This window comes from Gracilinanus agilis, chromosome 5 (genome assembly GCF_016433145.1).
Source record: "Gracilinanus agilis isolate LMUSP501 chromosome 5, AgileGrace, whole genome shotgun sequence".
Taxonomy (NCBI): Eukaryota; Metazoa; Chordata; class Mammalia; order Didelphimorphia; family Didelphidae; genus Gracilinanus; species Gracilinanus agilis.
In genome coordinates, this window is record NC_058134.1 from 96,555,426 (window position 1) to 96,582,031 (window position 26,606).

At 37.1% G+C, this 26,606-nt stretch overlaps 1 protein-coding gene across 5 annotated transcripts in view; it reads left to right on the forward strand.

The window, feature by feature from the left end:
* PRKAG2 (protein kinase AMP-activated non-catalytic subunit gamma 2) overlaps positions 1-26,606 on the forward strand; it is a 472,166-nt gene that overhangs the window by 413,946 nt on the left and 31,614 nt on the right. For 4 of the 5 annotated variants that reach the window (XM_044677446.1, XM_044677447.1, XM_044677449.1 and 1 more), the window contains one exon: positions 20,295-20,404. In XM_044677446.1, coding sequence (XP_044533381.1) covers positions 20,295-20,404 — 110 coding nt within the window. The remainder of the gene's footprint in view (positions 1-20,294; positions 20,405-26,606) is intronic. The other variant, XM_044677448.1, reaches the window with a different exon arrangement.

Below are 26,606 nucleotides of genomic sequence, written 5' to 3' on the forward strand. Positions count from 1 at the left end.
GTATTTACTCACTTGCCTTCTGAAAAACAGGTATGTGAAAGCAATAGATTTACTCTTTTCCCTGTTTCCTCCTCTCAGACACACACGTGCACACGCGCACGCACACGCACGCAAGCACACACACACACACACACACACATCAAGAAATTCCCACGTAATTAAAGTTAGTTTATTATGTTGCTGATGGTTGCTAACTATGGGACAAACTACAATCTGCTTCATGGTTTTCTGAGGCAGAGGGAAAAAAAATAGTGAAATTTAATAAGTATGGAAGAAATATAACTTTCTTTACCTACCTTTTTTTAAAGCTAAGAACCATTTAGCTATTAATTAAACTATTAACCAGGTAGTAGAAATATGTTTGATACATTCTACCCTAGAGGCATACCTATAGTATAACTGTTGGTTGTAAGGAACTAATGTTTGTCCATCTGATAACAAAGAATTCTCTACATACTTAACATTAGAAGTACTGCTGCTACAGTTTACCTAAGTTACAAATAATTTCTGGCCGCCAGCTATACTAAAGAGAGAAATGAGCTTTTTTCCTGGTTATTGTTGGCCTTGAAATTGAGGAAACTACTTTGAACAATTCTAGAAAAACAGGCCTGTCAATTCCAGGTCCCTTGTGGCTTGAGGATAGAACTGGCAGCCATAGTTTTTGACACTTACCATAGTTTGCTTCCTTTAAATATTGTTAGACTAATTCAATATGAGCAAAGTTATTAACTATAGTACTCTTGTGGGTATATGCCTTTATTCTGAGATTGATCTTTTAATGAGCTAAATCTGGTTGCTTTTTGTTAGTCCTCATCCTCTTAACCCTTCAGTTTTTTACCTTTTTGATTCTTGAGCACAGCAGAGTCCCCCAAGATTTTGTCCCTAGGCCTCTTCTATATTTCATCTATTAGAAATCTCCATTTGCTTCCATACATTCAATTATATCAATGTAGATGACTTCCAAGACTACATAGCCAACTTGAACCTCTCATCTGAACTCTTCATTCTTAACTGCCTGCTCAACATGCCCAAAACTGAACTGCATAATTTTTTAACCCCTCATCCTGTATTTCCCTGTTCCTTTTAAGAACGTCTTCTTGCTGATCTTGGAATCATCTGTCATGCTTCTCTTTCCATCACCTCCTCTGTCTAATTAGTTGCTAAGTCCTTTATTATCTGCTTTCACATCTCACAACTTGCAGAGCCACTACCACAGTTCAGCACAATTTGCCTGTGCTCTGGGCTATTATAATGGCCTTCAAGCTCATCTCTCTTTTTCTACTATATTTCTTTTTTTAGTGCATCTTTGCTTAACTACCAAAATCTTCCCAATGAAGAGATCTGACAGTGTTGTGGGACCTTGCTCAGAGACCTTCAGGAGTATTCTGTTGCCCTCTACCTCTGGGATAAAATTCAAACTCCTCAAGACCAACATTAAGTAGCATAAAATGTAGTAGAGGTCATAGCAGTAAGAGCTAATAATTAATTTTTTTAAGTTACCAAGCATTCTTCCCTGCTAAAAGAACTGGTAAAGCATTGAAAATATTACTTGAAGCTGTTTTCGTGTACAAGTAATAGTAATACTAGAATTAAAACTAGCGAGGTAAGAATGAGTAAAAGGAGATCATAGCTTCATGCATTCACCACTCGACAAACATATTGAATAGTAGATTAATGGGTTACATATGTGATTAATAAAATGTTTGTTGAATTAAGGCTGAAAAAACTCATAAATATCACTATTAGAATGAAATCATCTTCCATTTTAAGATGCTAGATAAGAATGGCATATTCCTGAACATAAATTTGAACCTCAGTGAAGCTATTCCCGGGACAAAGTAATAGTTCTTTACATTTTATTGGCTGATAGAAGTTACTTGATTTTTTTTCTTGTAAATGGTCTAACATTCATAATAATTGCCAACATTTTATAAAGTTTATAAAGCTTAATACTACCTGTATTATCTCATCTAATCTCTTAAGTTTTGTGAGTCAGGGACTCTTAAATATGACAGCCCCTATTTCATGTAAGAGGAATCTAGAACTCTGAAATTAAATGGCTTGTCCATGACCCCCCTGGCAATTAAAAAAGTATCTGTCAGAGGTATTTGAATACAGATCTCTCCTGACTCTAGAGCCAATACTCCTTTTACAATTAGTGATATGTTTTGAGTTATATGTTTCTAAACCTAATACACATATTTCAGTTCTCTTTTTACCAATCATCAACTATTTCTTGAGGATTTCCTGGTTAGAGAGCACAGAACTTGAAACTATGGTACCTATACAGTTTGTTAGCTTTGTACCCCATCCTTAAAAGATCTACCGTCTAGCAGGAATATATAGAATTCACAGATTTAAGATATTTTATTTAATTCATTCAGTGCTTAGTAAGTATCTATCCTCTGCAAAACATTATTTGGCACTGGAAGAGACACAGAGTTCAAATAGGACCTGGTCCCAACCCTCATAGGAATTATAGTCTAGTAGGGAGATATGATATAGATTCACAAACATAAAATTGATCCCTAAGTGGATAACAGATACATGCAGAGTACTATGTGAAGTTTAAAGGAGGAAGATATGGCAAATAAAAGGAATGTGAGAGAACAAAAATCAGTATAACAGAAACCAGATGAATAGTATTGATAAAATTCCACAACCTGGAAGAAAAATAGCCACTATTAAGTGAAATCTGTTTTTAGCAAACACAAACCAAATTATTAGAACTGATAAAATTCCAAAGCTAAGAAAAAATAGCTCCAATAAATTGAAATCTGTTTTAGCTAGGAAAAATATATTTGGTTTAATGGATACAACTTATTACTTTCCTGGTCTTCTTGGTGCATGTCATTTCATAATAGATCTGAATAAAGCCAAGAAAATTGTCCTTTCTTGGTGCTGGACCTGAAGTTTCTCTAAACATAACATAGCCTCCATGTCAGTTTTCTCAAATTGCTTCAGTGCTGTGAAGAAATTACCAACTGCTAGAAGAATTATATGCCCATTTCCTCCATTCAAATATTATTTCTCATGAAGTTATTTCCATGTTTCCCATTTAGAAATTTTATATGTTCTTATGACAGATGCACTTTTTAAGCAATGTTATTGATCTTCCTTTTCTCTGAAACCATGGCCATACCTTTAACCTTGAACACTTCCATCGAGACTGCTCTCCTTCCAGATATCCTCTATCAGGGGTACTACCACTATAACAACTTCTACTATTTCCTGCTCAACTTAGATACTCCAAGGGATCTATGACCTCAAAAGTGCAGGCATTCTTTCTCTCCAGCAGTGCAGAGCACATCCCACCTAAGCCTGTTTATCTCAGACAACTCTTGTCCATGTTCTCCCTTCTATTTTTCCAATGTAATATTTTATTATGGGCTTCTAGAATCTCCATCTCTCTGTGTCTTTATGTCTCAATACACCACTAGCCAAGAAAAATAGTTTTCCTCAACACAATTTTCTTCCATCACCAGAAAATTATATAAGCCATTTCCCCTACATGTAATGTCCTCTATTTTTCCTTTCCCTAAAGTATCTTTTCCCATCCTTCAAAAGGCTCACTGAATCCCTTTCTACCACAGTCAGGTTGAATCCTGGCACTGGATTCACTATGGCCTATTTCCTCCCTGAACCTCTGCACACAGGGAACCTCAGGGTCTGTGCCTTATTGGGCTACAGATGGTGCTCTTTCTTTGCCCTGCTTGGAAGCTCAGCAGTCAACAGAGATACATCATAGGATCTGCCTGGGATCTTTTGCAGGTTCAGCACCTGCTGCAGAATGTTCCCATTTGACATCTTTGGATCTGTACAATTTTGATAGATTTTTGTCATGAAAATCAGTTATGAATTTCTAGCTAGAGAAGCACCTGGATCACAGTCATTCAATAGTATCCAGAAAGCCAGACATGCCTGCTGTTGAGTATCACACAGGTATGATATTAGGTGAGATTGAAATGTCCCTGCACCATTGCAATAGCAACTCCATCTATCTGAAATGTGCAGTTAAGTCCTAGTGGGAGAAAAAACAGTCATTTTAAATTGGAAGTACAAGAAGCATTTTAAGACAGAGGAAGGAGAACCAAATTTGTACTTTCCTATCATAAATTCCCTCAGCTTTCAATGATCAAATGAACAAGGTCCCTGGGTGAAGGCCAAGGCTATATTACCATCATGAATTCTCTAATTACAAAACGGATACAAGAGCATCCAGTGTTTTGAGTAATAGGCAGAGCTGAAAGACATTGGATATATTCCTCACAAAAGCCACAATGCAGGGGAAGAAAAATCAAATCTGTCATGTGGCAGAGGAAAACTAAATTAAAGCTGCAAAATGGAAAGATGACAAACGAATCAATCTGGTCCATTTGAAAGTAGCATACTCCATTCATCTTCCAAGGAAAAGCCCAGAGGCTGACTTACTTATGGATCTGCTACTTCCTTAACTGGCCCAGATATCAGTAGAATGTATTCTGAAAGCAAGGGGATAGGGATAGGCCTTCAGAGCACTTTTGGACCAAGAATTTTCCAGAAATCTGGCTTGGATGGTTTCAGCATTTAGATGTGCAAAAGTACTCTAAAGCTATCGTCCATAGAAAATCAATTCCCAGCAATCAGAATTGCAAAAGATTCAATAGCCTTCAAACCACCAAAATCTACTTTCCTGTGAGAGAAGGGGGAAAAAAACAACCTTCAGGAGCTCATAATTTCAAACTGAGGGATATGAATGTGTTAACTCCCAGAGGATTAGAGCGCCCACTTTTCATATGAGCAAAGTTATTTTCCTGTTGTATACATAGATTTAGACATACTTTGTCTGCTTGCCATCTACCTTGAACTTGACATAGGAAAGATGTCACATGTTAACAGTCTTGCTGAGACTAGATATGCCTGGAGAGATGGAGATTGGCTCTTGAAACATTGGTAGCAAAGCTTGAATTAATCTTTCTCTTGTAGTAAGTCCTAATCTGTGTGTAATGATCCAAAGTGAGTCTGAATAATTTCTCTGAGTACAGTTTACCACAGCAAAGTACTGACTTGTAGACTTAGATTGAAGTAGCCAAGAAGAATAAAACCTACGCAGACTGTTTTGGAGATTTAACCAAGAGTTTTTAAAAAAGACTCAAAATTCTAGACTTACCTCTGCATGGGTTTAGTCACTCTAATTGTTATATATTTGTCCATCCTACTTAGGTTTAGTTTGATGGGATATTGTGAAGAAATTTATTTTAAAATGAATACCTTCATAATATCTATTTCTGCATAAAAGAGGATATTTGAATGTCTTGGCAAAAAGCCCATTTCAACATATTTTGCAGATGTAGATAAGAGGAATTTCGTTTAAATAAGAAACTCATATAATACATGGTTTCATAAGTATTCATTTAGCAGTTAGTGTATTTATTGTCCTTTTAGTTATGAATGTACAGACAATTACTGTATCTGAACATTGTAAAGAAACTAGCTTCATGGACTCAGATACTCCCAGTACAACTCCACCAACTCAGTGCTGCAGGAAGCAAATGTTTCAGTTAAAAAACTTCCTTAAGAATCACTCTATCCAATGCCTTTCCAGTTCTTCTGATTGTATCAAAGGAAAGATCTCTAGTGGACTCTAATCTCTTTACAATGTAATTTAGTCCCTAATTGAGGGCTTGTCTCTATTTACTTCAGATATAGTCTTCAGCCTGCTCAGATATCTGAATCAGCAAAATGAATGGAAAGTTTTAGAAATTGAATTTATAGTGCTTTCTGACTTCTGGTGCTTTAGTTGGTTGATAGATACAAACTCTGGAAATCATCAGTAGCTTTGTGCAAATAGATTTCTACCCTGTTACTCAACAGCTCTATAGCCCCTGGAACTTATTGAAAAGAGGTGAATTCCAGGGTCAGATGTGGAGTACAGGAAGATGGGTTTCACAGATAAGTGGAGGAGGGACCAAAATGGGGAGATAATTGAAGCAGGAAAACTGTTGCAGTAGTCCAGGTTATGAAGTGATGAGGACCTAAACCAGAGAGTCAGAGTGTCAGAAGAGGGAAGGAAATTTATAAGAGATGTTACAAAGGTAGAAATGCTATACATGACTATATAATTACTAATATATATTCTATGGATATGGAGATATCTATATATCGGATATAGGGATTGGATATGGGGAAGGGAATAAGAGTGAAGAGTTAAAGATGACCCCCCGGCTGTGAGCCTAGGTGTCAGGATGTATGAAGTAGTAATAGGGAAATTAGAAAGAAGGGAGTGAGACCAGTCAGAAGGTGATTACAACAGTCTAGGTGAGAGGTGATGGAGGCTTAGATTAAGGTCGTGACCGTATGTGTGGAGAGAAGGGGGATACAAGAGATGTTTTGAAGGCAGGAATGGCAAGATTTGGCATTGAATTAAATATATGATATAAAAGGCAGTAATGATGAATTGAAGATGACACTGAGATCATGACTGAGAAGATGGTAAATACTCTCAACATCAGTAGGAAATTCTGGAGGTGGGCAGGGTAGGTTTGAGGAGAAAGATATTGAGTTCCGTTTGAGATGACTGCAGGATATTTATTTTAAGATGACTATGAAGCAATTGGAAGTGGAATGGCTCTAACTTGGAGAGAGATTAGAGCTGGATAGAGAGATCTGTGAATCAACTGCACAGAGATAATTTAATCCAGGGGATCTGATGAGATCACTAAGTGAGATAATACAGAGCAAAAAAGAGAAAGGGACCCAGAACAGATTGTTTTGGAGACACCAACATTTACAGAGCATGACATGGATGAAGGACCAACAAAAGAGACTAAGGAGTAATCAAGAGAGAGCAGTCTCATGACATTTAAGAGAGCAGAGAATATTCAGAAGGAAATGGTGACTAACAATACTAAAAGTTGCAGGAGAGGTCAATAAAGATCAGGATTGAGAAAAGACCATTGCATTTGCTTCCCAAAATTGAATTTGAGAAATTCAATATAGCATCATTAAGTGAACACTTAGTATCTATATCTCAGATATAGATACTAGTGTTAAGAATACTAAAGGTCCAGCTGAGAAGGATTTAAAACTGAAAAAGTCTTCAAGAGCTTCAACTCTTTCATTTTACAAATGAGGTAACCGAAATCCAGAGAGACTTTGGATCCAGAGACTCTGAAAGTCACACAAAGATGGTATTCCTTACCTTCCAAAAGTATACTTTTTTTAACCTATTTATGTGGCAAGTCACAGTCACCTCTCTTTTCCCTGGCAAATAGAAATAGTTTTAGGAATTCTAGGCAAATTTGATTGATACACATCTTAAGTATGGTGAATTTCAGAGTTTTAGAAAGTCATGAGTCTTCTAAAATAGAATGAGAATACTGCTGTAGCTATTTTTAATGTTAATTCAACTAATTTCCCTTAATATGTAATGTTGGCACACTGCACCAATAAACATTCTGGTTATGTTTCTCCAAAGGACAGGTATATATGGGGTGTGTCAGCGGCTGTTTCTCTTATCTCTGTTCCCCTACTCCAATTCTTCCTGGAATAGCACCAGGGGATATCATTACCACTTCTAGGTTTGATGCTATTTTTTACAATGCATATGCTACAAGGTGAGGAAAGGAAATGTTACTAATTATAGAAAACTCCCAAACTCTGTGAAGGGAATAGAATTTCTTATGTCCTTTGTATTCACTGTAGCTCATCTGTCAAACAGTTTTTCTTCATTGTTTTCTTGCCACCTTAAAACTTCAAAAAAAGCTTCTCTTTCAACTTCAGTACACACTGTATTATATAAAACATTTATAGTCATTAGACATTTTTCTTAGAAGTAACTCTTTTCTATTCCATTTTCTCCTTATTATGCAAAAAGAGGGAGGGGCAGCTGGGTAGCTCAGTGGAGTGAGAGTCAGGCCTAGAGACAGGAGGTCCTAGGTTCAAACCCGGCCTCAGCCACTTCCCAGCTGTGTGACCCTGGGCAAGTCACTTGACCCCCATTGCCCACCCTTACCAATCTTCCACCTATGAGACAATACACCAAAGTACAAGGGTTTAAAAAAAAAAAGAGGGACTGTACCTGCTAATATGTCCCCACCATATTTAAATACATAAATATTTTGGTTGCAATTAGGAGTGGACAAACAAGGGAAGTTTCCCTCAATGTCTCCATGCCTGAAGAGAACCCACAACTAGCCCCTGAATACAATCCTGGAGTAAGGAAAGAAGAGACATTCACTAACAAAACTCATGTCCTTCATCAGGCTGTGAAACTAGCAAGAGAAGCAATGCATGATAGGGAAATGGAAATCTAGTCATTGTTTGCTTTAAAAGGGAGAGAAAAAGAAGCAGCCATATCCATTGTAAGAGTATTGTCTCCTTACCTTTGCCATCTCTTTCACTTAGCTTAGTTTCATCCAAATCTAGTTTTTCTTAGCCCTTTGGGAACTCAGAGCTGGTCCTACTTTAACTCTTCTTACTCTGTGCTATACTGTGTCTCTTAGTTGGCTTTTTTATCCTTTCCTTTAGATTCCTCCGCAAAAAATAATTTTTAAAAAAAATTCACAAAACTTCCTCCCTGAATAGTTATAACTAATAATTATTATCCCAGCCTAAGTTTTTCCTTGGGCTTAGGTCTCTTGCTATGCCCTTGGCACTCATACTCTCAACCTTGCTTAGCCCTGCATGTCTCTTCCTAACTTTATTATCCTTCCCATCCAGCCAAGCCATCCCCCAATCTTGGTTTCAATCCATACAACTTAACTTCTCACCTTCACTTCAGTTTATTCACTCTAGGTAAAGTCAGATATGTGAGAGAATCTATACATTAAATCCAAGAAGCTCCTAAAGGAAGGAATGTGTACAAGAAAAATCTGAGTAAGGTTACCCATAGACAAGAGGACAAAAAGTGGGAAAAATCTAAAAAGGCATAAAGATAATGGACTACTGTCATATACATCAAGGAATATGCTGATGTTCTCTCATGTTACTACCATTGTGAGAATTAGAGCTTGTCAATGGAGAGGAATCACATGAATTACCTCACTAAGACTTAAGGAGAAATTAGAGTCACTACCTGAATTGTATCTTCATAATGCTAAGATGCCACTGTATTAATGGCACATTCAGAAGAACTTATGTGTAGAATTGCTATATTTTAAGGAATAGAATTTGGCATGTGGTAAATTAAAATAAATGGTAGAAATTTGGTGTATTAGATGACAATCTGGCTTCAGAGGCAGAAGGCCCTGGGTTCCAGCCCTGCCTTTGTTTACATACTAGCTACATAATCCTGAGCCAGTCATACTTATTCAGTGCCTCATATACTCAGACTCAGTTGCAGTGCAAGTGCCATCTACATTGATTACCTCACTAATGAAATGACAGATTCAGCCCCCTCCCCTGCAAAAAATCAAGATGATCTACCTCACTAGGAGGTAATGATTAAAAGCATTTCTTTTTTCACAAAAGGGGACAAGGAACCTAAAGAAATGTTGCTTGCAAAGATATTATAGATCAAGGACTAGAATTCTTAAGTGCTAAATCAGGCATTTTCTCCTCAGAACAGCAAGCCTTAATTAAATTTAACCATCAACTTTAAAACGTTCAAGATAAGGCAAGTTACCAAAACAAAAAATAGGAGGCAATAACAAGAACTTTGTTAAGGAGTAAGTATAATAAATTTTATTTTTCACTCATTTCAATTGTGCCTGACCCTTTGTGACTCCATTTGGAGTTTTCTTGGCAAAAATACTAGAGTGGCTTGCCATTTCCTTCTCCAACTTATTTTACAGTTGAAGAAACTGAGGCAAACAGGGTTAAGTGGCTTACCCAAGGTCATACACCTAGGAAGTATCTGAGGCCAGATTTGAACTCATGAAGCTAAATCTTCCTGTATCCAGGGCCAAAACATTGTCCACTATGCAACCTAGCAGCCTTGATATAAGAAGAGCACTGAATTTAGAGTCAGTGGGGGGCAGCTGGGTAGCTCAGTGGATTGAGAGTCAGGCCTAGAGACGGAGGTCCTAGGTTCAAATACGGCCTCAGCCACTTCCCAGCTGTGTGACCCTGGGCAAGTCACTTGACCTCCATTGCCCACCTTTACCACTCTTCCACCTAGGAGCCAATACACAAAAGTTAAGGGTTTTAAAAAAAAAAAAGAGTCAGTGAACTTAAGTTCAAAACCAGTCTCTTCTCTTCGTTGCTTTTGCAACTCAGGATAAATCATTTAACAGTTCTAGTCCCAAGTTTCCTTATCTAAAAGGAAAAAGGTTGGACCAATCTCAAAGGTCTTTACCAGATGCAAATACCTATAGAAATCTATAGAACATTTTATAATATTAAGTGAAAATAGTATTTCTTTTTTGTAGTTTTAGTTTGCCATCTCAAATATTTGCTGATACCTCCACAGCCCCATCAAGTGTGCCTTCACTTGTAACAGAAGATGGCAGTTAAGCAAACCACCAGTCCAATAACAGCATTTGATGGCATATGCAATATTCCATAAGGAAAAGAAGGCACATTTTCTCAGTTCTCCTATCTGCAGCCACAATGGATCATTACAATTAGTTTTCAGCTTCTTTTTAGTGGTATCATTTACATTATGCTTGTCATGTATATTGTTTACTGTTTCTGCTTACTCTGCATCATTTTATCAGTGCATAAAATATTAACCAAAGTTCTCTAAAGTCCTCATAATTAGCATTTCTTATGGTGCAATAATGTTATTCATAATCTAAACTTGCTCAGCAATTCCCCCAGTTGATGGTCACAGACTTTTTTTCTAGTTTTTCACTACTGTAAAAAGTTCTGCTATTAATCTTTTTGTGCTTGTATGTATTTGTGTGTGTGTAGTTTAGTGGTTTTTCTAAAGTAATTCCCAAATTGTTTTCTAGAATAGCCGAACCACTTTATAGTTTTTACAGCAGTCCATTAGTCTGCCTGTCCTCCCACAGGCTCCTTCATCATTGACTATTTCTATATTTCATAATCTTTGCCAATTGGCTAAATAAGAGATAAAATTTTGGACTTGTTTTCATTTTCATTTCTCTTAATTATATAGTACTTTGGAGCAGTCTTTCATACAGTTGTAGATAGTTGGCAATTCTTTGAAAACAGTTCATCTCTTTTGACCACTTGACTACTGATAACAAGAAAAACGAATGGTTCGGATATTTGTAGGTCATTCAACATTGAGAAAGTATTTGGGAATGAGAAAGAATTGATGTCTCACATCCTCATACATTAGGCCAATTCTCCACTTGGCCTGAAGCAGTACTCGATGCTCTAAGCTCTGGCCACACCAATACAGTGGATGGCAGGCAACATAATGCTACACAGTGAGCAGCTAGCATGCAGGTTGCCATGGGAAAGGTAAAACCAGCCAAAAGGAATAGATAACATCAAGTCTCACGAATAACATTTCAAACAGCGCACATACATTTGGACTTACAGACAAACTTGGTGCATAGTAGTCAGAAATTACGTGGCTTTTTTAAGGTAGAGATACCAAGCAGAATTTAAGAGGCAGAACAGAAAATAGTTATAGGGCTTGCAAATAATAGGGACAGGGTTAGGCACTAAACCTATGATTTCATTGGTATTAGGAACTCCCAAATGAGGGAACTCCCTCTCCTAATGCAGGTCAACATCTCTGCAATTTGTAGTCTTAGAGAATTGCCTAGAGCAGTAGGGTCAAACTCAAATAGAAACTGAAGTGCTAAACCATTCATAAGGATCTCTATGGGCTGCATTTTGACTTAGAAAATCAAATATTAACATTATCTATTTTATTGTGTTTTTACTTATTTTGCTCATTATTTCCCAATATAATATAATATAATATAATATAATATAATATAATATAATATAATATAATATAATATAATATAATATAATATAATTTTAATCCAGTACGGGCAGCTTACTTGTTGGATATTTCTTACCCAGAGTCAAAGTGAGATTAAATTCCTTGTCCAAGTATACCCCTGTAATCTCAGTTACCAGAGAGACTGAGGCTAGCAGTCTCTTGAGCTCAGGAGTTCTGAACTGCATTGGGCTATGCGGATCAGGGGTCCACACTAAATGCAGCATCATATGGTGAGCTTCCAGGATCAGGAGATCCATTAGGTTGCCTAAAGAAGGGCGAACCAACACAGTTGGGAGACAAAGCAGGTCAGAGTTTCTGTGCTGATCAGAAATGGGTTCTAACCTTTATGAGCAGAGCCTCTTTACTTCCAGCCTATGAGAGATAGGGGAATTCAGTATTTTTTTAAGTGACTTGCCCAAGATCAAAGAGTCAACATGTGTCAGAAGCAGCCAGATTGGTGGTTATGCCACATTATACTGCTTTTCTTGCAAATAATAGCAATCAAAAATCAAAGACTAGACTTTCCATGCATACTGTATGAAAAGATTGTTGGCCTCCCAAAGCTTTTGCCATCCCTTCTCTTCCCTTCATTCATTGAGAGTGACCAGCAGTGTCATATTTGATGATGAACAACAATGAAATATAATTACATCCCTGAAATTTGTGGTTTACCTAAAGAAAAAAGGCAACATTTTTCAGATGCAGCCAGGAGTAATTTGGGGATGATTATAATCAGACATAAATACAGTAAGAACCCCACTGTAATACAACTCATTATTATATACTTTGAACATGCCACAGGCCAAATCATCTTCTTCAAAGCATATTTTATATGTACACAAAAGCCTGATATAACATTTAATTCCCTGACACCTTCCAAAACAGTGCATGACATAGCTATACTCACATATCTGTATAAATAACCTCATTAGACATTAAAGATAAATAGAAATGTGGCCTCTGCTTTTAACCTACAAATAATGCATAAGCTCACTTTAAAGGTATTCATCAAATGCAGTGCAATGAGATTTAATTTGGCTTTTCACTTCATTTTATTACTGCATTATGATGATATTTGGAATAATGAGAAAACAGATGAAAAAAAGATTAAAGAAGCAGGTAGAGGGACAACAAAAAAACAGTAGAAATCAGAGCTACTTGAACAAAGGGTCAAAGAAGATACAAGGAAGAAGAAGCAACTTGCTGATGGGAGAAAGATGGGAAATGAGACCTGAAACAGTCAGTCTTAAACCTAAGCAGAACATTCCAGCTCTTTCTTGTTTTAGCTCCAACCTTTCCCACCTGGGAAATGGCCTTCAGCCATTACAATTTAAAAGATATGATGCCCCTGGCACCCAGCCCTGTTTCTCTTTGAACTACCTGCTTGTCACTTATTCCTTACTTAGGGTTACTTCCTGTACATCTAGTTTCAACTGTGCTTCTGGTGGCTCTACAATAGACTTTCTGGGATTTCTGAGTCATTATAAATAGTCTTTAAAATAAGGAAGTGGGAAAAGTACAGCTAGCTGGGGAGGCACTACCAAAGTACAGAAGGACAATTGTTCATTTCTCCCCAAAAGAAGAGAATCATATCTGTAAACTGTAGGCCAGTGAGTTTGACTGATTTCTGGTGAAACTGGAGAATAGATTAAAAGGATGGTTAGTGAATATCTTAAAAAAGAAGACGGGACTATCAAAAGAGCCAGTATGGCTTTACCCAGAGTAAGCCTTACCAAACAAAGAAGCTTAAGGAGGACTTAGAGGGAGTGGCTGAAAAGCTGTTAATTTAAATGGAGTTAACAAAACAAATTTGATTGTATCGATGTCCCATGTTAAATTTTTAATAAAACATTCAATTTTTTTAATTTTTCCAAACTTAAAACCATACCAGACTAATCCCATTTCCTTTTTTTCCTTTTTTTTTTTAAACACTTACTTTCTGTCTTAGTATCAGTTCTAAGATAGAAGAGTTGCAAGGCCTAGACATTTGGACTAAGTGACTTGCCCAGGGTCACATAGCTAGGAAGTGTCTGAGGTCAGATTGGAATCCAGGTCCTCCCAGCTCCAGGCATGGTGCTCCAACCACTGTGCTACTTAACTACCCTTCCCCATTTCCTTTGGATGATGGCATTATAAGACATAAATTGAAAATTCTATAGTTATAGCTTACATAGATTTTAGCAAAGCATGGTAAAGTCCAGTCACTATTTGTATGTACAAGACATGGTATAGTAGAAAGAGTGTTGGACTTGGAGTTAGACTGTTTGCATTCAAATCCTGCCTCTGCTGCTCACTACCTTTGTGACCTGCATACGTCACTCAGGCTCTCCGGTCTTCAGTCTTTCATCTCTAAAATGAGGGGGTTGTACTAGAAGGGCTCCAAAGTCCTTTTCCTGACTCTACATCTATGTTCTTTGGACATATGAGCTAGGAAATAGTACAGTTGGATGGATTTGGAATTGGTTCTAAAGGCCAGACCCAAGAAGGGACATTAGTCGCTCACCGCTGTCTCTGGAAGAGTGCTCCGGGGATCTGCGTTCGAGCCCCCTCTCTGACATTTTTACCAAGAACTTATCAGGTATGGCTATAGCCTAGCAAACACCCTGGCTGGTTTGTGGATCATAGCCGGATAAGCATGATAGTTACGGCAGCAGGATTAGAAGTTGTGTGGCAAAGGAGGCTTCCTTCTGGTGGGGACGCCGTAAGGCAGCTGCGAATTCTGCCTCTCCTCCCTCTCAGTTACTAAGAGAGGACGGGCACCCTCCACAGAGGGTTTGTGGTAACGGCTGCCAGGAGGACCTTGGGAGAAAAGCCTCTAGTCCAGCCGTCTCTGTCTCTGTCTGTGTCTCTGTCTTTCTCTCCCCCACTCCCTCCACAGTTCTAGTAAGGAGCTGGAGGCAGTGCCACAACCTGGCTTGGGATGTCAGATTGTGGGGTTGTTCTCTTCACAGTAGTGGCCCCTCATTACCAGGAGTCTTGGATACAAGACTGTTTTCTCAGATGTCAGACAGCTGGCAGACGATTTCTACTGACTGAAGAATTAGTTCTGTATCTACAGATGACAGGAGGTGTTGAGCAAGGACATAAGGGTCGACTGTGTCTTCTCTCTCTTTAGCAACAGCAATCCTCACTTATATGGATCCCCTACTCTCTTCCAACCAAATTGGCCCATTGGTCCTTCCTTATCCACAACATTCCATGTCCTGCCACAATCTCTGGAATCCTGAGCTCAGCTTAGGGCTTAGCTCAAGTGTCATCTCTTACCCAAGGCCTTTGCCAACCCGTCCTTCTCCCCCAGGTCAGTTAGCTCTCCTCTCCCCATGGTTACTTCTCTTTTACTTTGTCTATACTTCATATTTATTTCTGTGTAGATGTTATAGTTCATCTGTAGAACGGAAGCTCTTTAAAGGCAGAAACTGTTTTGCATTTGTCTTTGTATCACCTTTTCCTGGCAGTGTCTGATACACTTGTTGTTGTTCATTCATTTCATTGGTGTCCAACTCTTTGTGACCCCTTTTGGAGTTTTCTTAGCAAAGATACTGGAGTGGTTTCCCATTTCATTCTCTAGTTCATTTTACAGATGAGGAAACTGAGGCCAACAGGGTTAAGAGACTTGCCCAAAGTCACACAGCCAATAAGTGTCTGAAGCCAAATTTGAACTCAGGGAGGTGAGTCTTCCTAACTCTAGGTCTGGCACTCTGTCCACTGTGCCACCTAGCACCTGATTACATAATGAACACTTAATAAATGATTATTGATTTGAGTCAAATACTAATTTGCTTATATTATATCTGAGAGGACCAGGAGTATCACATATTATTTCTAGCAAAGTACTTAGAAACCCAGATTCTTGGCATTACTTGCTCATTCATAGTAAGTCAGTTTTCTATTCTCCTTTCTGCTATCTTATCCTCAGGCTTATTAATACCCTGATACTCTATCTTCACTGAATTAATGAAATATATATATATATACATTAATATTGGGGAAAATATGTTCATATGGAAGGCTGATAGTTAAGTTGAGAGACAATATGGAATGGTAGAAGAAGTATTCAGAATATAAGTTAGAAGATTTCAGTTCTAGGCCCATCTTTTCTGTTAACTTAATATTGTGGCCTTGTATAAGACACTTAATCTCTGCTAGCCATTAGTTTTCTCTTATGTCAAATGAAGGGATTTTAGACCTGAAGATAAAAATTATTATAGTTCTAAAGGTTTATGAAATTATAGGAAATTGGGAAAACACATTTCTTCAGATTGGACAAATGTAGCAATTTATAAGTCAAACCAGGACATAAATGAATCTGTAGTCAAAGTTGGGCTGTTCAACTCAGAGTATAAGATTCATTTCTACTTATATACTTTAACACAGCAAATTATATGCATTCTAAATTTAGACTGCTGTGTTGGGGAGAATAGTTCATCTTTGACACCAGGAAATACAAGACAAATAGAGTAGAGTGAAAAGGAATTAAATATTTTTTTTTCAAATCAGCAAACAGTAAATATTCTTCTATGGGTAAAGTTCTGAGCTAGATATTGAGATAGATACAAGACCGTGTTCCCAAAGAATTTATCATCTCTTTGGGTCGTTGGGAATTGGGCAATATAATTACTTGCATAGAAGGGAGTAAAAGATGAGATGAATTATAGAGAAAATCCAAGGAAAACTATGAGAAGAAAGATCACCTTCAAGTAGAAACTACTTCAGGGGGTCAGGGACCCTTCAGAAGAAGAGATCTTTGCCACTTAAGTAGAGCCTTGAGGGAGAGGTGGGACCTCAACAGATGGATGGGAGCACTGAGACAGTAGCTCACATTTTATATTGAGCTTTACGGTTTGCAGAATATATGAAGGAATTTGACTAGAACATAAAAGTTTGTGAAGGGGAGCAATATAAAGTTAAAGCTGGAAAGCATATTGGAGTCAGATTAGAGAGAGTTTTGCTACTTAACTGCTTGTGTGTGTGACAAGCCACTTAAACTTCCTAGACTCATTTCCTCATCTGTAAAATGAGAGGATTGGACTTATATGGTCTCTAAGGACCCTTGTAGTTCTAGATTTCATATAAGAGCTGATTACATGAACAATGGGAATTCTCAGAGAAGTTTTTAAGCTATGCTCCTTTGAATAGAAATTATCTGATCAGAGCAATTTTTTAGAAAAACAACATAGGTAGACTTTGAGTTCCTTGAGAAAAGGAACCGACTTTTTAATCTTTTTAAATTTTTAATACCCAGCACTTACCACAGTGCCTGGCACATAGTAGGTGCTTAATAAATGTTTATTGATTGATAATAAGAAGAATGGTTGAAAGGAGGATATCCTGGAAGCAGTGAGACCAGTTAGTAGGGCTGTGACAATAATCTAGGCCTATGTTGATGAACCTATGGCACGCATGCTGGAGCATGCCAGAGGGGGCTGCTCCCTTCTCCCTCTCCTCACATGGCTGAGGACATTTCTCATATGACCCGCCCCTCTGCCCTGCAACCCAATAGGAGCGCTTTCTCCTTCCCCTGTCTGGGGTAAGGCAAGGGGCTCACATGCAACATGAGGGCTGCAGTTTGGGCACTCATTCTCTAAAAGGTCCACCATCACTGGTCTAGGCAAAAAGAAATGAGAGTCTGAAGTGAGGAAGCTGGAATAGGAGTAGAAGGAAAAGTAACAGACTTAAAGTTGTTGTAGAAGTAAATCAATAGAACTTGGCAATAGTATGGTCACAGGGAGTGATAGAATGGGAGAAATGAAAGATAACTCCAAGCTGTAAAAAGTCTGAGTGATTGGGAAGGTGCTGATACCATCAATAGATGTAGAGAAGTTGGAGTGAAGAATATGTCTGGGAAGATAGCGTTCAGTCATCTGCATAGAGTTAATCATTGAAATTATGAGAGTACATGCATTCCCCAATGTAGAAAATAGAAAGAGAAGGAACTATGGACAAAGTCTTGTGCATATCTCAAGATTTGGGGATATTGAGGTTCATGTTCCTCATAGTAAACTCTAATGTTTAAGAGTCAGGAAGAGGAGCCAGTAAAGGCTGAGGAAAAAACTGTTCAGAGAAATAAGAGCATAATCATGACTGTGCAGGGTCAGAGAAGCCAAGAGACTGTTAAGAATAGAGTTGGCCGTGTCAGATGCCAGATATAGGGTAAAAAAGATGAGGAGATTAATAAAATTTTGGATCATTTGATTGGGGAACTAGAAGTAACCTTGAAGGTCATTTGGTTTTATTCCCCTCATCTTACAGATAAGAAAACTAAGGATCAAGAAAATTAAGTGATTTCGAAGGTTACATAGGTAGTAAGCTAAGAGGTACAGCAAGATTGAACCCAGTCCTAATACTCCAAATCCAATGCAGCATACCAAATTGGGCAATAGGTTTTAAAAGAGGAGCAGAATATGGAATTGCCCCACTTAGTCAGGGGCAGTTTCACTTGAAACATCCTTAATCCCTCCTCTACAAATTATCTATCATGTGATCACTGTGAAATTGGACTTTCACTTTAGACATGGGTACCTTTCAGAAACAGAACGTGTGATCTTAAGAGTCAGAAATGAAAAAAAAATCCATATTTGCATTATAATTAAAAACTTAATGGAGGATGAATGTCATATAACGCTGTCAAAATCCTACTCTCAAATTCTAAAAATAGAATCCTTAAAATGGTCTTTTCCCCAAAAAAAGATCATTAAATTTAGTGATAACAAGGTTAAGGGCAAAAGCTAGATTGCATGGAGTTGAGGAGTGATTAGAATAGAAATGCAGGTAGTGAATTTAAGCTTTTTTTTAGAACTTTGTCAGTAGAAATGTAGAGAGATATATAGGAAGATACTTTAAGAGAGTACTAAAGTCCAAGGAAGATTTTTGTAGGGTAGAAGCTACTGTACGAGAGTCTTTGCTGTGGTGGGAAGGAGCCAACAGAGAGGATGAGAGTGAAGTTACAGGAAATAGAGAAGCCTTGATGGATGAGGCAAGGTCTTGGAAGAGACAGAAAGAGAGTGGGATGCTCCCTTTCCTTCTGAGACTTGAGGGAAGAAGGAGAGGATGGGTGAGGCCTCTAACAGCATGTCAAATCCAAGCCAGTAATAGATCTGCTTGCCTTAACAGATCTATTAGTTAGCCTCTACTACTTCAAACATAGAGTTGGAATCTGGGCTTTCCTTACTCTTTATCCATCTCCACCCTCTGCCATCTCTCAGATTAGAGCTATCCTTTTGTTAAAGAGTTCCTATAAGAAACATATATGCAGTGTGGCTCCTTCACCCTTGAGTATGCAATTGAAATTATCTTGCAGAAAATCTTTCAAATCAAAGGTGTGGCCTTCTGAAGGAAATTGTATGTGAGAGCCAGTGATACTGCAATCTCTACCTATTAGTAAGATAGTGTGGCTTCTCTTCACAAAATCAGCAGCCAGAAATAGCTGACAACCCATATAAGTATGCTGCTTGCTGGTCTTTTTTATCTTGACCGAGATATGTGGGTCATTCATAAGAAGGTTATAAATCTACAGAACTGCACTGTAGCAGGCTTTTGCTTACAATGTATGAGAATGTACTATTTATAAACATTTTAGTAGCATCTATGTAAAATTTTTGTCATCAATAAACTGTATTGTATTATACATTTATGATGTAAATATAAACTCTATTATAAAATAAATAAAAATTTATTAAGTGCCTACTAGACACTGTGCTAAAATGCTTCACTTGGACCATTTTATTATGCATCTAATCTTTATGCTATTACTGTGAACTTAGAACTAATCATTTCCTCCCAATTTCAGTTAGTTTCTTTAGGATTTTTACAAAGACAAACTGAAATAATTATGGCCTAAGGGATGCTTTGCTAACATTTGCAGAAAATACTTTGTGCTGGCCTCATAGATTGAGTAAACTCTTAGGGCATTTAAAAAAATTCTTGTTTTCTTTTTATACCTGTATTTTAATGAATTTAGATGTCATAGGCTGCCAGAGTTCTTAATAGAAAAGATTCAAAGAACCAAGGGGAAAGTAAGGGACTTTTTCTTCAGTCCTGTCTCACTCTTCATGACCTCATTTGGGGTTTTCTTACTGGAGTAGTTTGCCATTTCCTTCTCCACCTCATTTCACAGATGAGGAAACTGAGGCCGTTTGCCCAGGGTCACATAATTAATAAGGCCAAATATGAACTTAGCTCTTCCTGACTCCAGTTCTGGTATTCCATCCACTACACCACCTTGCTGCCCAAAGTAAAGGAAAGTTAGGGTTAAGTGAGAATTTTACTGGGCAACAAATGGCCTTCAGAAACCAGAAGAGTATCTATACTACTACTCCAAGAAATATTCTACTGGATTAGAATCCTTTATTGTACTGTGTGTATGTGTTAAAACACATATACGTACACATATATATATGACATCAGATGTCTTTAAAGCAAAACCTTTGTTATTCTGCTATTCCTACAGCAATAGAAGAATCCGAAAGTGATATTTACATGCGATTCATGAAGTCACACAAGTGTTACGACATTGTTCCAACCAGCTCGAAGCTTGTTGTCTTTGACACTACATTACAAGTGAGTATACTCAGTTTTCATAAACTTTTATGGAATTTGAATTCTTTTATAAAATGAGCATCCTAAGAGTCTTTCTTGGATGCTTAATAGTATCTTTGATAAATTAATTAGAAAAAATATTGATGGAGGGGGAAATCCTATAATTCTTTCTAGAACTTATGAGTGATTAAATGATTGATCATCATCTCTACATTAAAATATACATAAAATATCTGTTCAAAACTTCATTCTTCTTATACGTTTCAAATGATTTTATAATGATCTCTTTAATAACAGAATTTGAACATGGTTGTCTGGGATGCTTAAATGAGGTTTTATTACGATCTAACCAACCTTTTTACCAGGAAGCTAGTGCAGTTGTGGACTAATAACGTGAAAGAAAAAATAGTGACACTTGAGATAAACAGAAAATCCTAACCAGCATTCTTTTTATCTTGGAGATTCCATGTGCAGAAATAAGAACAAAAATAAGATTAGAAGAGAAAAGCTAAACAACCCACTACATTATTGACTCACTAAAAGTATAATTCCACTATAAATGATAAACTAAGATATGTAGTCAACAAGTATTTATTAAATGCCTACTATATGCCAGCCACTGTACTTTGTGCTGAAAATATAAAGAAAAACCATCCCTACTTTCAAGGAGTTTACAGTTTAATGGGGTAGACATATGTGCTGTGTAATGAAGGTAGCAGGGCAATTCATAGCTAAATGATAAAATAAAAACTGCTTGTCATTTGATTAGTCTAGGAAGACTCCCTAAAGTACTTGAATTTTAAGAGTTTCAGCAGTTGAAGAGAGGTAGCATACTATTTGGCAGTCTGATTACAAGTAAAATTCTAGAACATGTTAATAAATAGTATGGGAATATTTGGAAAAGAAACGGACTTTGAGGTAGGAGCCAGAAAAGGTTTCTGATTCAAGCCAAACTGACTTCCCTTTCTTGTGGACTCAGATCAGGAGGGCTGTTTTAGGCAATAGTATGTCTTCATTTCAGAAAAATATTTTATATGATAGCCTTATGGAGACAGCTGGGCTGTGCAGTTAGAAGGAGTTTACTTTGAGCAATTCTTGCTACAAAATGTTGGTTAATCAATAAGTTCTAACCAAGGTGACCGAACTCCAACCTTGGATTATTCTCACTATCTGCCTCCTTCACACCTACTATCATGTGGTTCTGAGTGAATGGAGCTGGAAGAAGTCACAAATCTGTGTTGATTGAGGCCACTATAAATTCACTTTATCTAATCACGGAAGTAAGACATACCTTCTACTCATCCCTAATTGATTGTTTTTCTCACTCTCACCATAGCTGTTCTAAATCTTCTCTTCTTTTCCCCCTTCTCCCACTGTCTCAGCTTAGGACTTTACCTCATTCTTCCCTGAAAAAATTGAGACTATTTACCATGAGCTTGATCTTCTCTTTTCTTCATCTCACATCCCTCTGACGTCATCACCTACAGTTTCTTCCTTCACTCCAGTCTCTGATGAAGAAGAGGTCCTTCTTCAAGGCCAGCCTTTCTACATGGATCCCTTCTCTGCTCCAAGAGATTGAGTGCTCCCTCTAATCATCTATCTCTCCCTGTCTCCTGATTCTACCCTACTACCTACAAATAAACCCTAGCCTCCCTCCAACTTTAAGAAACCCCCACTAGCTATCATTCTATCTCTTCCTCTCCTTCTTGGTTAAACTACTTTAAAAAGCTATCTCTGTCTGCTGCTTTCTCTCTTATAAACTCTCTGCAGTATGGCTTCCAATCTCATTTTTCAACTGAAAATGCTCTCTCAAAAAAGTTATTGATATTATCTCTTGCTTAATGACTCTCCTAGCTTTTTCTCTTCCTCATACTTCTTGATTTCTCTGTAGAATTTAATACTGTTAACCATTACCTTTTCCTTAATAAATTTTCCTCTCTGGATTTTCTGTGATATTTCACAGTCTTGGTTCTCTTCAGTCTCCTTTGGTGATTCTTCATACATGTCATGGCCACTACCTAGGTGTGTGCCCTACAGTACATTGTCCTGAGCCCTTCTCTCTCACTCAATGATCTCATTCTCTCCAGTGGGTTCTATAATCATCACTCTGCAGATAATTCCAAGACCTATATATCTAGCCCAAGTCTCTTTCCTCATCTTTGGTCCATATCACCAATTTTTTCCTACTAGATGTTTCATAAGCATTTCAAACTCAATATGTTCAAAACAGAACTCATTATCATCCCTTCATGTATCTATTACTGTCAAGCACACCATCCTTCTAGTAGCTCAGGTTTACAACTACATTACCTTCAATTCCTTATTCTCTCCCTTTTTAAAAATTTTAATAACAAATTTCCACATAAGTTTTCCAAAGTTATATGATCCAAATTGTCTTCTTCCCTTCTTCCCTCCGCCCTCCCAGAGCTGGTAAGCAATTCATTCTGGGTTATATGTGTATTATCATGCAAAACATATTTCCATATTATTCATTTTTGAATGGGGAATAATCTTATAAACCAAAACCCCAAAATATGTACCCAAATAAAGAAGCAATGAATCATATGCTTTCATCTGCATTCCTATTCAAACAGTTCCTTCTCTGGAGGTGGATAGCATTCTTTTTCATAAGTCCCTCAGAACTGTCCTGGAGCATCATATTGCTTTTAGTAGCTAAGCCTATTACAGTTGATCATCCCACAACATTGCTGTTACTCTGTACAATGTTCTCCTGGTTCTGCTTATTTCACTCTGCATCAGTTCATGAAGGTCTTTCCAGTTCTTTCTGAAATAATGTTGTTCATCATTCCTTATAGCATAATATTGACTCATTTTCACTCACTACACATATCCAGGCTATCATTTCTATCTCTGTATCCTCTTCGGTATATATTTCCCTAGTTCAGATCCTCATCACCTCTCTCTTAGACTACAATCCTAGTTGACTTCCTTCACCAAGTGCCTCTCCACTTTAATAATCCGTCCTTTATCCAGCTGCTTAAGTGATTGCCATAAAATGCAGGTCTGACCAGATCACTTTTTTACTCAGTAAACTACAGGTTCCATCCCTCTTACCCCTGGGATCAAATTTAAAGTCCCCTTTGGAGCATCCGAATCTATCTTCGCTGGCTCCTTATACATTACTCCTATGTGTGTACTCTCTCCAGGCTCGCCACATTTGCCCACTTGGTATTCTCATACATGAATCTCCATCTTTACTTTCACCTTTTAGAATTCTTCCTTCAAGACTCCACTGAAGTGCCACCCTCAGCAGCAAACCTTTCCTGGTTCCCCATCCTCCCTGCTAATGCTGTCTTCCCCTTAAAAGTTACTGTTTTTCCACTCAGTATGTATCTCATATATACAGTATTTTTAAACTCATCTCCTTGGTTAAAATATAAGCTCCTTAAGAGTGAAAACTATTTTTCCTTTTTCTTTGCATATTCATGATTTAGCATAGTGACTGGCATATGGTAAGCATTTGATAAATGTTATTGACTGATAGATTACAGGGATACCTTTTACTGAATGTGGGACCTTGATCAAAATATTTAATCTCTTTGGATCACAGTCTCTCTTCTCACTTAAAATGTGGATAATAATACTTGTCCTACTTACATCACAGGATTGTTGTAAAGGTCTATGTGAATGTGAAAGGTGTTTGTGAAACATGTAGAAACCCTAAAATTACAGTTTTGAAGCTGTTGGCACAATTCTGCTATATTGGTTCCATTTGTGAAATTTAAATCTCTTGATAATCAGCATAGGTGTTGATAAGAAATACACTTTAAATAATCCATAAATCTTTGTGTCCTAGTTTGGGTCAAAGTCAGGGAGATAATGAGAGATCTTGAGAGCAAAGGACCTGTCCAGGTCTTTCTTACTTGTTTGCTTAAAGAGTAAAGACTTTCTGTCTATGAGTTTGGGAAGCACTGAGATCAACCCTAGTACCACCCACTGCTACCAAGCACAGGATCTGCTCCATGTTCCAGGGTAGAACCCATATTCATTCGTTCACCAATAATGCTTGAGAATAGATTGATACTACTACAGCTGTCCAGTTTTAACAAGATTCTTTTCTTGTCAGTATAAAGTATATTATGTTTAACTATCAGAAAAATAGGTAAGTTTTAATAATCATTCAACCTGACTATTTTTATAGGTACAAGAATATTCTGGACAAAGTACAATCTAGAATCTTTGCAGCAAAAAACTATAGGAACTCAAAGGAATAAAAACACTAAAGTTGCTCTGTGCCATATGTTAAATGATTAAGCTTTCCCTCAATTTCAACTTAAATATATCACAATTGATTTGATTACTTTAATTTTTTTAAAAATTAACTCAAAGTCGTGACTCATCAGATTCTACTAGATTCTAATTTCCTGAAACACAGATGTCTCACTTCACTTCCATACCAGAGATCCCGATTAGGTTTTTATCCAATTAAAGAATGTTTCTAGATTAAAACTTTGTTGTCTGTTTTTACTCATCTAATCAACATATTAACATCTGGATGTTTCATAAGTCTTTTTAAATTTTTAACTTAAATTAGCAATGGTTTGGGCAGATTGCTTGTCAATTGAGAAGAAAAGAACCCTCATAGGCACCCAGTCACTAACCAGGAATTTTCCCAACTCTCTAAATGCCAATTAGAACTAGGCCAGACCAGTCTTTTTCTGTGTTTCTTGGTTAATTGGTAACAGCACAACCCCTTTGCTGTTGTAAATTTTCTGACTGGTTTGTAATTCTCCCTTAAAGCAGGTTTTATGTGTGTATCAGTACAATCTATAGACATGTTCTAAAACAATCTCGTGATTTTTGGAAAGCCCCACTTTTATTATCAATAAAATTCCCTTCTATCAAAAGTTAAACTTTTTTTTAACTGAGAAAAGGATAACCAAGTGCTACCAAGTGGTCTGGCCTCTATTATAAAGGTGGTTTGGGTCAGATTTGTATTCAGCTTCTCACTTAATTTAAACTTCTTCCCTTTAGTAAAGTAAAATAAACTAGGGTCCACTGTTATTTAGTAAAGACAAGAACAAATATCTATATTTTTTAAATTACTGAAATTATTAAATGTGAAATTGAAAAAATTTAGAGATAATACTGTGAAACCAGCATGAAACATTTGGTAGGAATGAGATCTGGAAATTATTTTTAAATAAATTTTTATTAATATATTTTTACATCACTTTATGTTTACCATTCTCTCTCCCCTTGCCATCTCCCAAAAAGCCATCCCCTATTTAATATATTTTGTAAAAGATGAAGAAATGAGAAAAAACACAAAGCTAATTTGTTCCCTAAAGCCTGGCTTTGTATGCAATATTCCTCACCTGTGGTTCCGTAGTTTTGCAAAGAAGTTGGGGGAAGCATCTTTTCCTATTCCTTCTTTGGGGCCAAGTTTGGTCTATATGGAAATTCAGAAATCTTTAATTTGTTTCTTGTTCTAACATTGACCAATACCTTGAGAAAATTGCTCAATCCCAGGGTTACTTTACTTTTTTAAAGTAGAGATGATTCTTCTAGCCTGCCTCATTTGTACATTAGGAAAAATAATTCCAAATAAGTAAAAGGTGCTATTTCTTAAAATAAGAAGTAATAGATACAAAGTATATCATCCAGATTTTCAATTTTGGGGGGGGGAGAATGAATATATGTGTGTGTATGTATATGTTTATGTGTGCGAATATTTACCTATAAATGTAAACTGTGGATTGAGGGAGGAATGCTTAAGTCTAGCACAGTGTTAACATATGGTGTATATTTCATAAGATTTGAAATGAATTGAATTTTGGTTCACTTGTCTTTTAAGTAGTTTTTTTTAAGTTACAAAAAGCTTCCTCAGGATGTAAAATTTGTATACTTTTTCTAAATTAGGAAATTAAATCTTCTTCCCAAGCTCAGAACCATATAGATGTACTTCTGGGTTTTTTATAAAAATCATCTTTGGTTTTCATATAAATTAAGATGTATTGATCCATGTCGCTCTATTTGGGGAGGTGAGTTTAAAAGTTTAAGCTTAATTTGATTTAACCTAAATTAAAAAATGAATTCTCAGACATGATAGTTTCTATCAGCATTGTGTGGGAACAAGTTATTTGAAATGGCCACAAGAATTCAAAGGGTCTGGGTGGAGTTCCCAAGGTATGGAAAGCTATGTTCTCACAATCTCTTTCCCCTCAGGGTTAAGGAAGGAACACTGATCCACCGGAGGGGC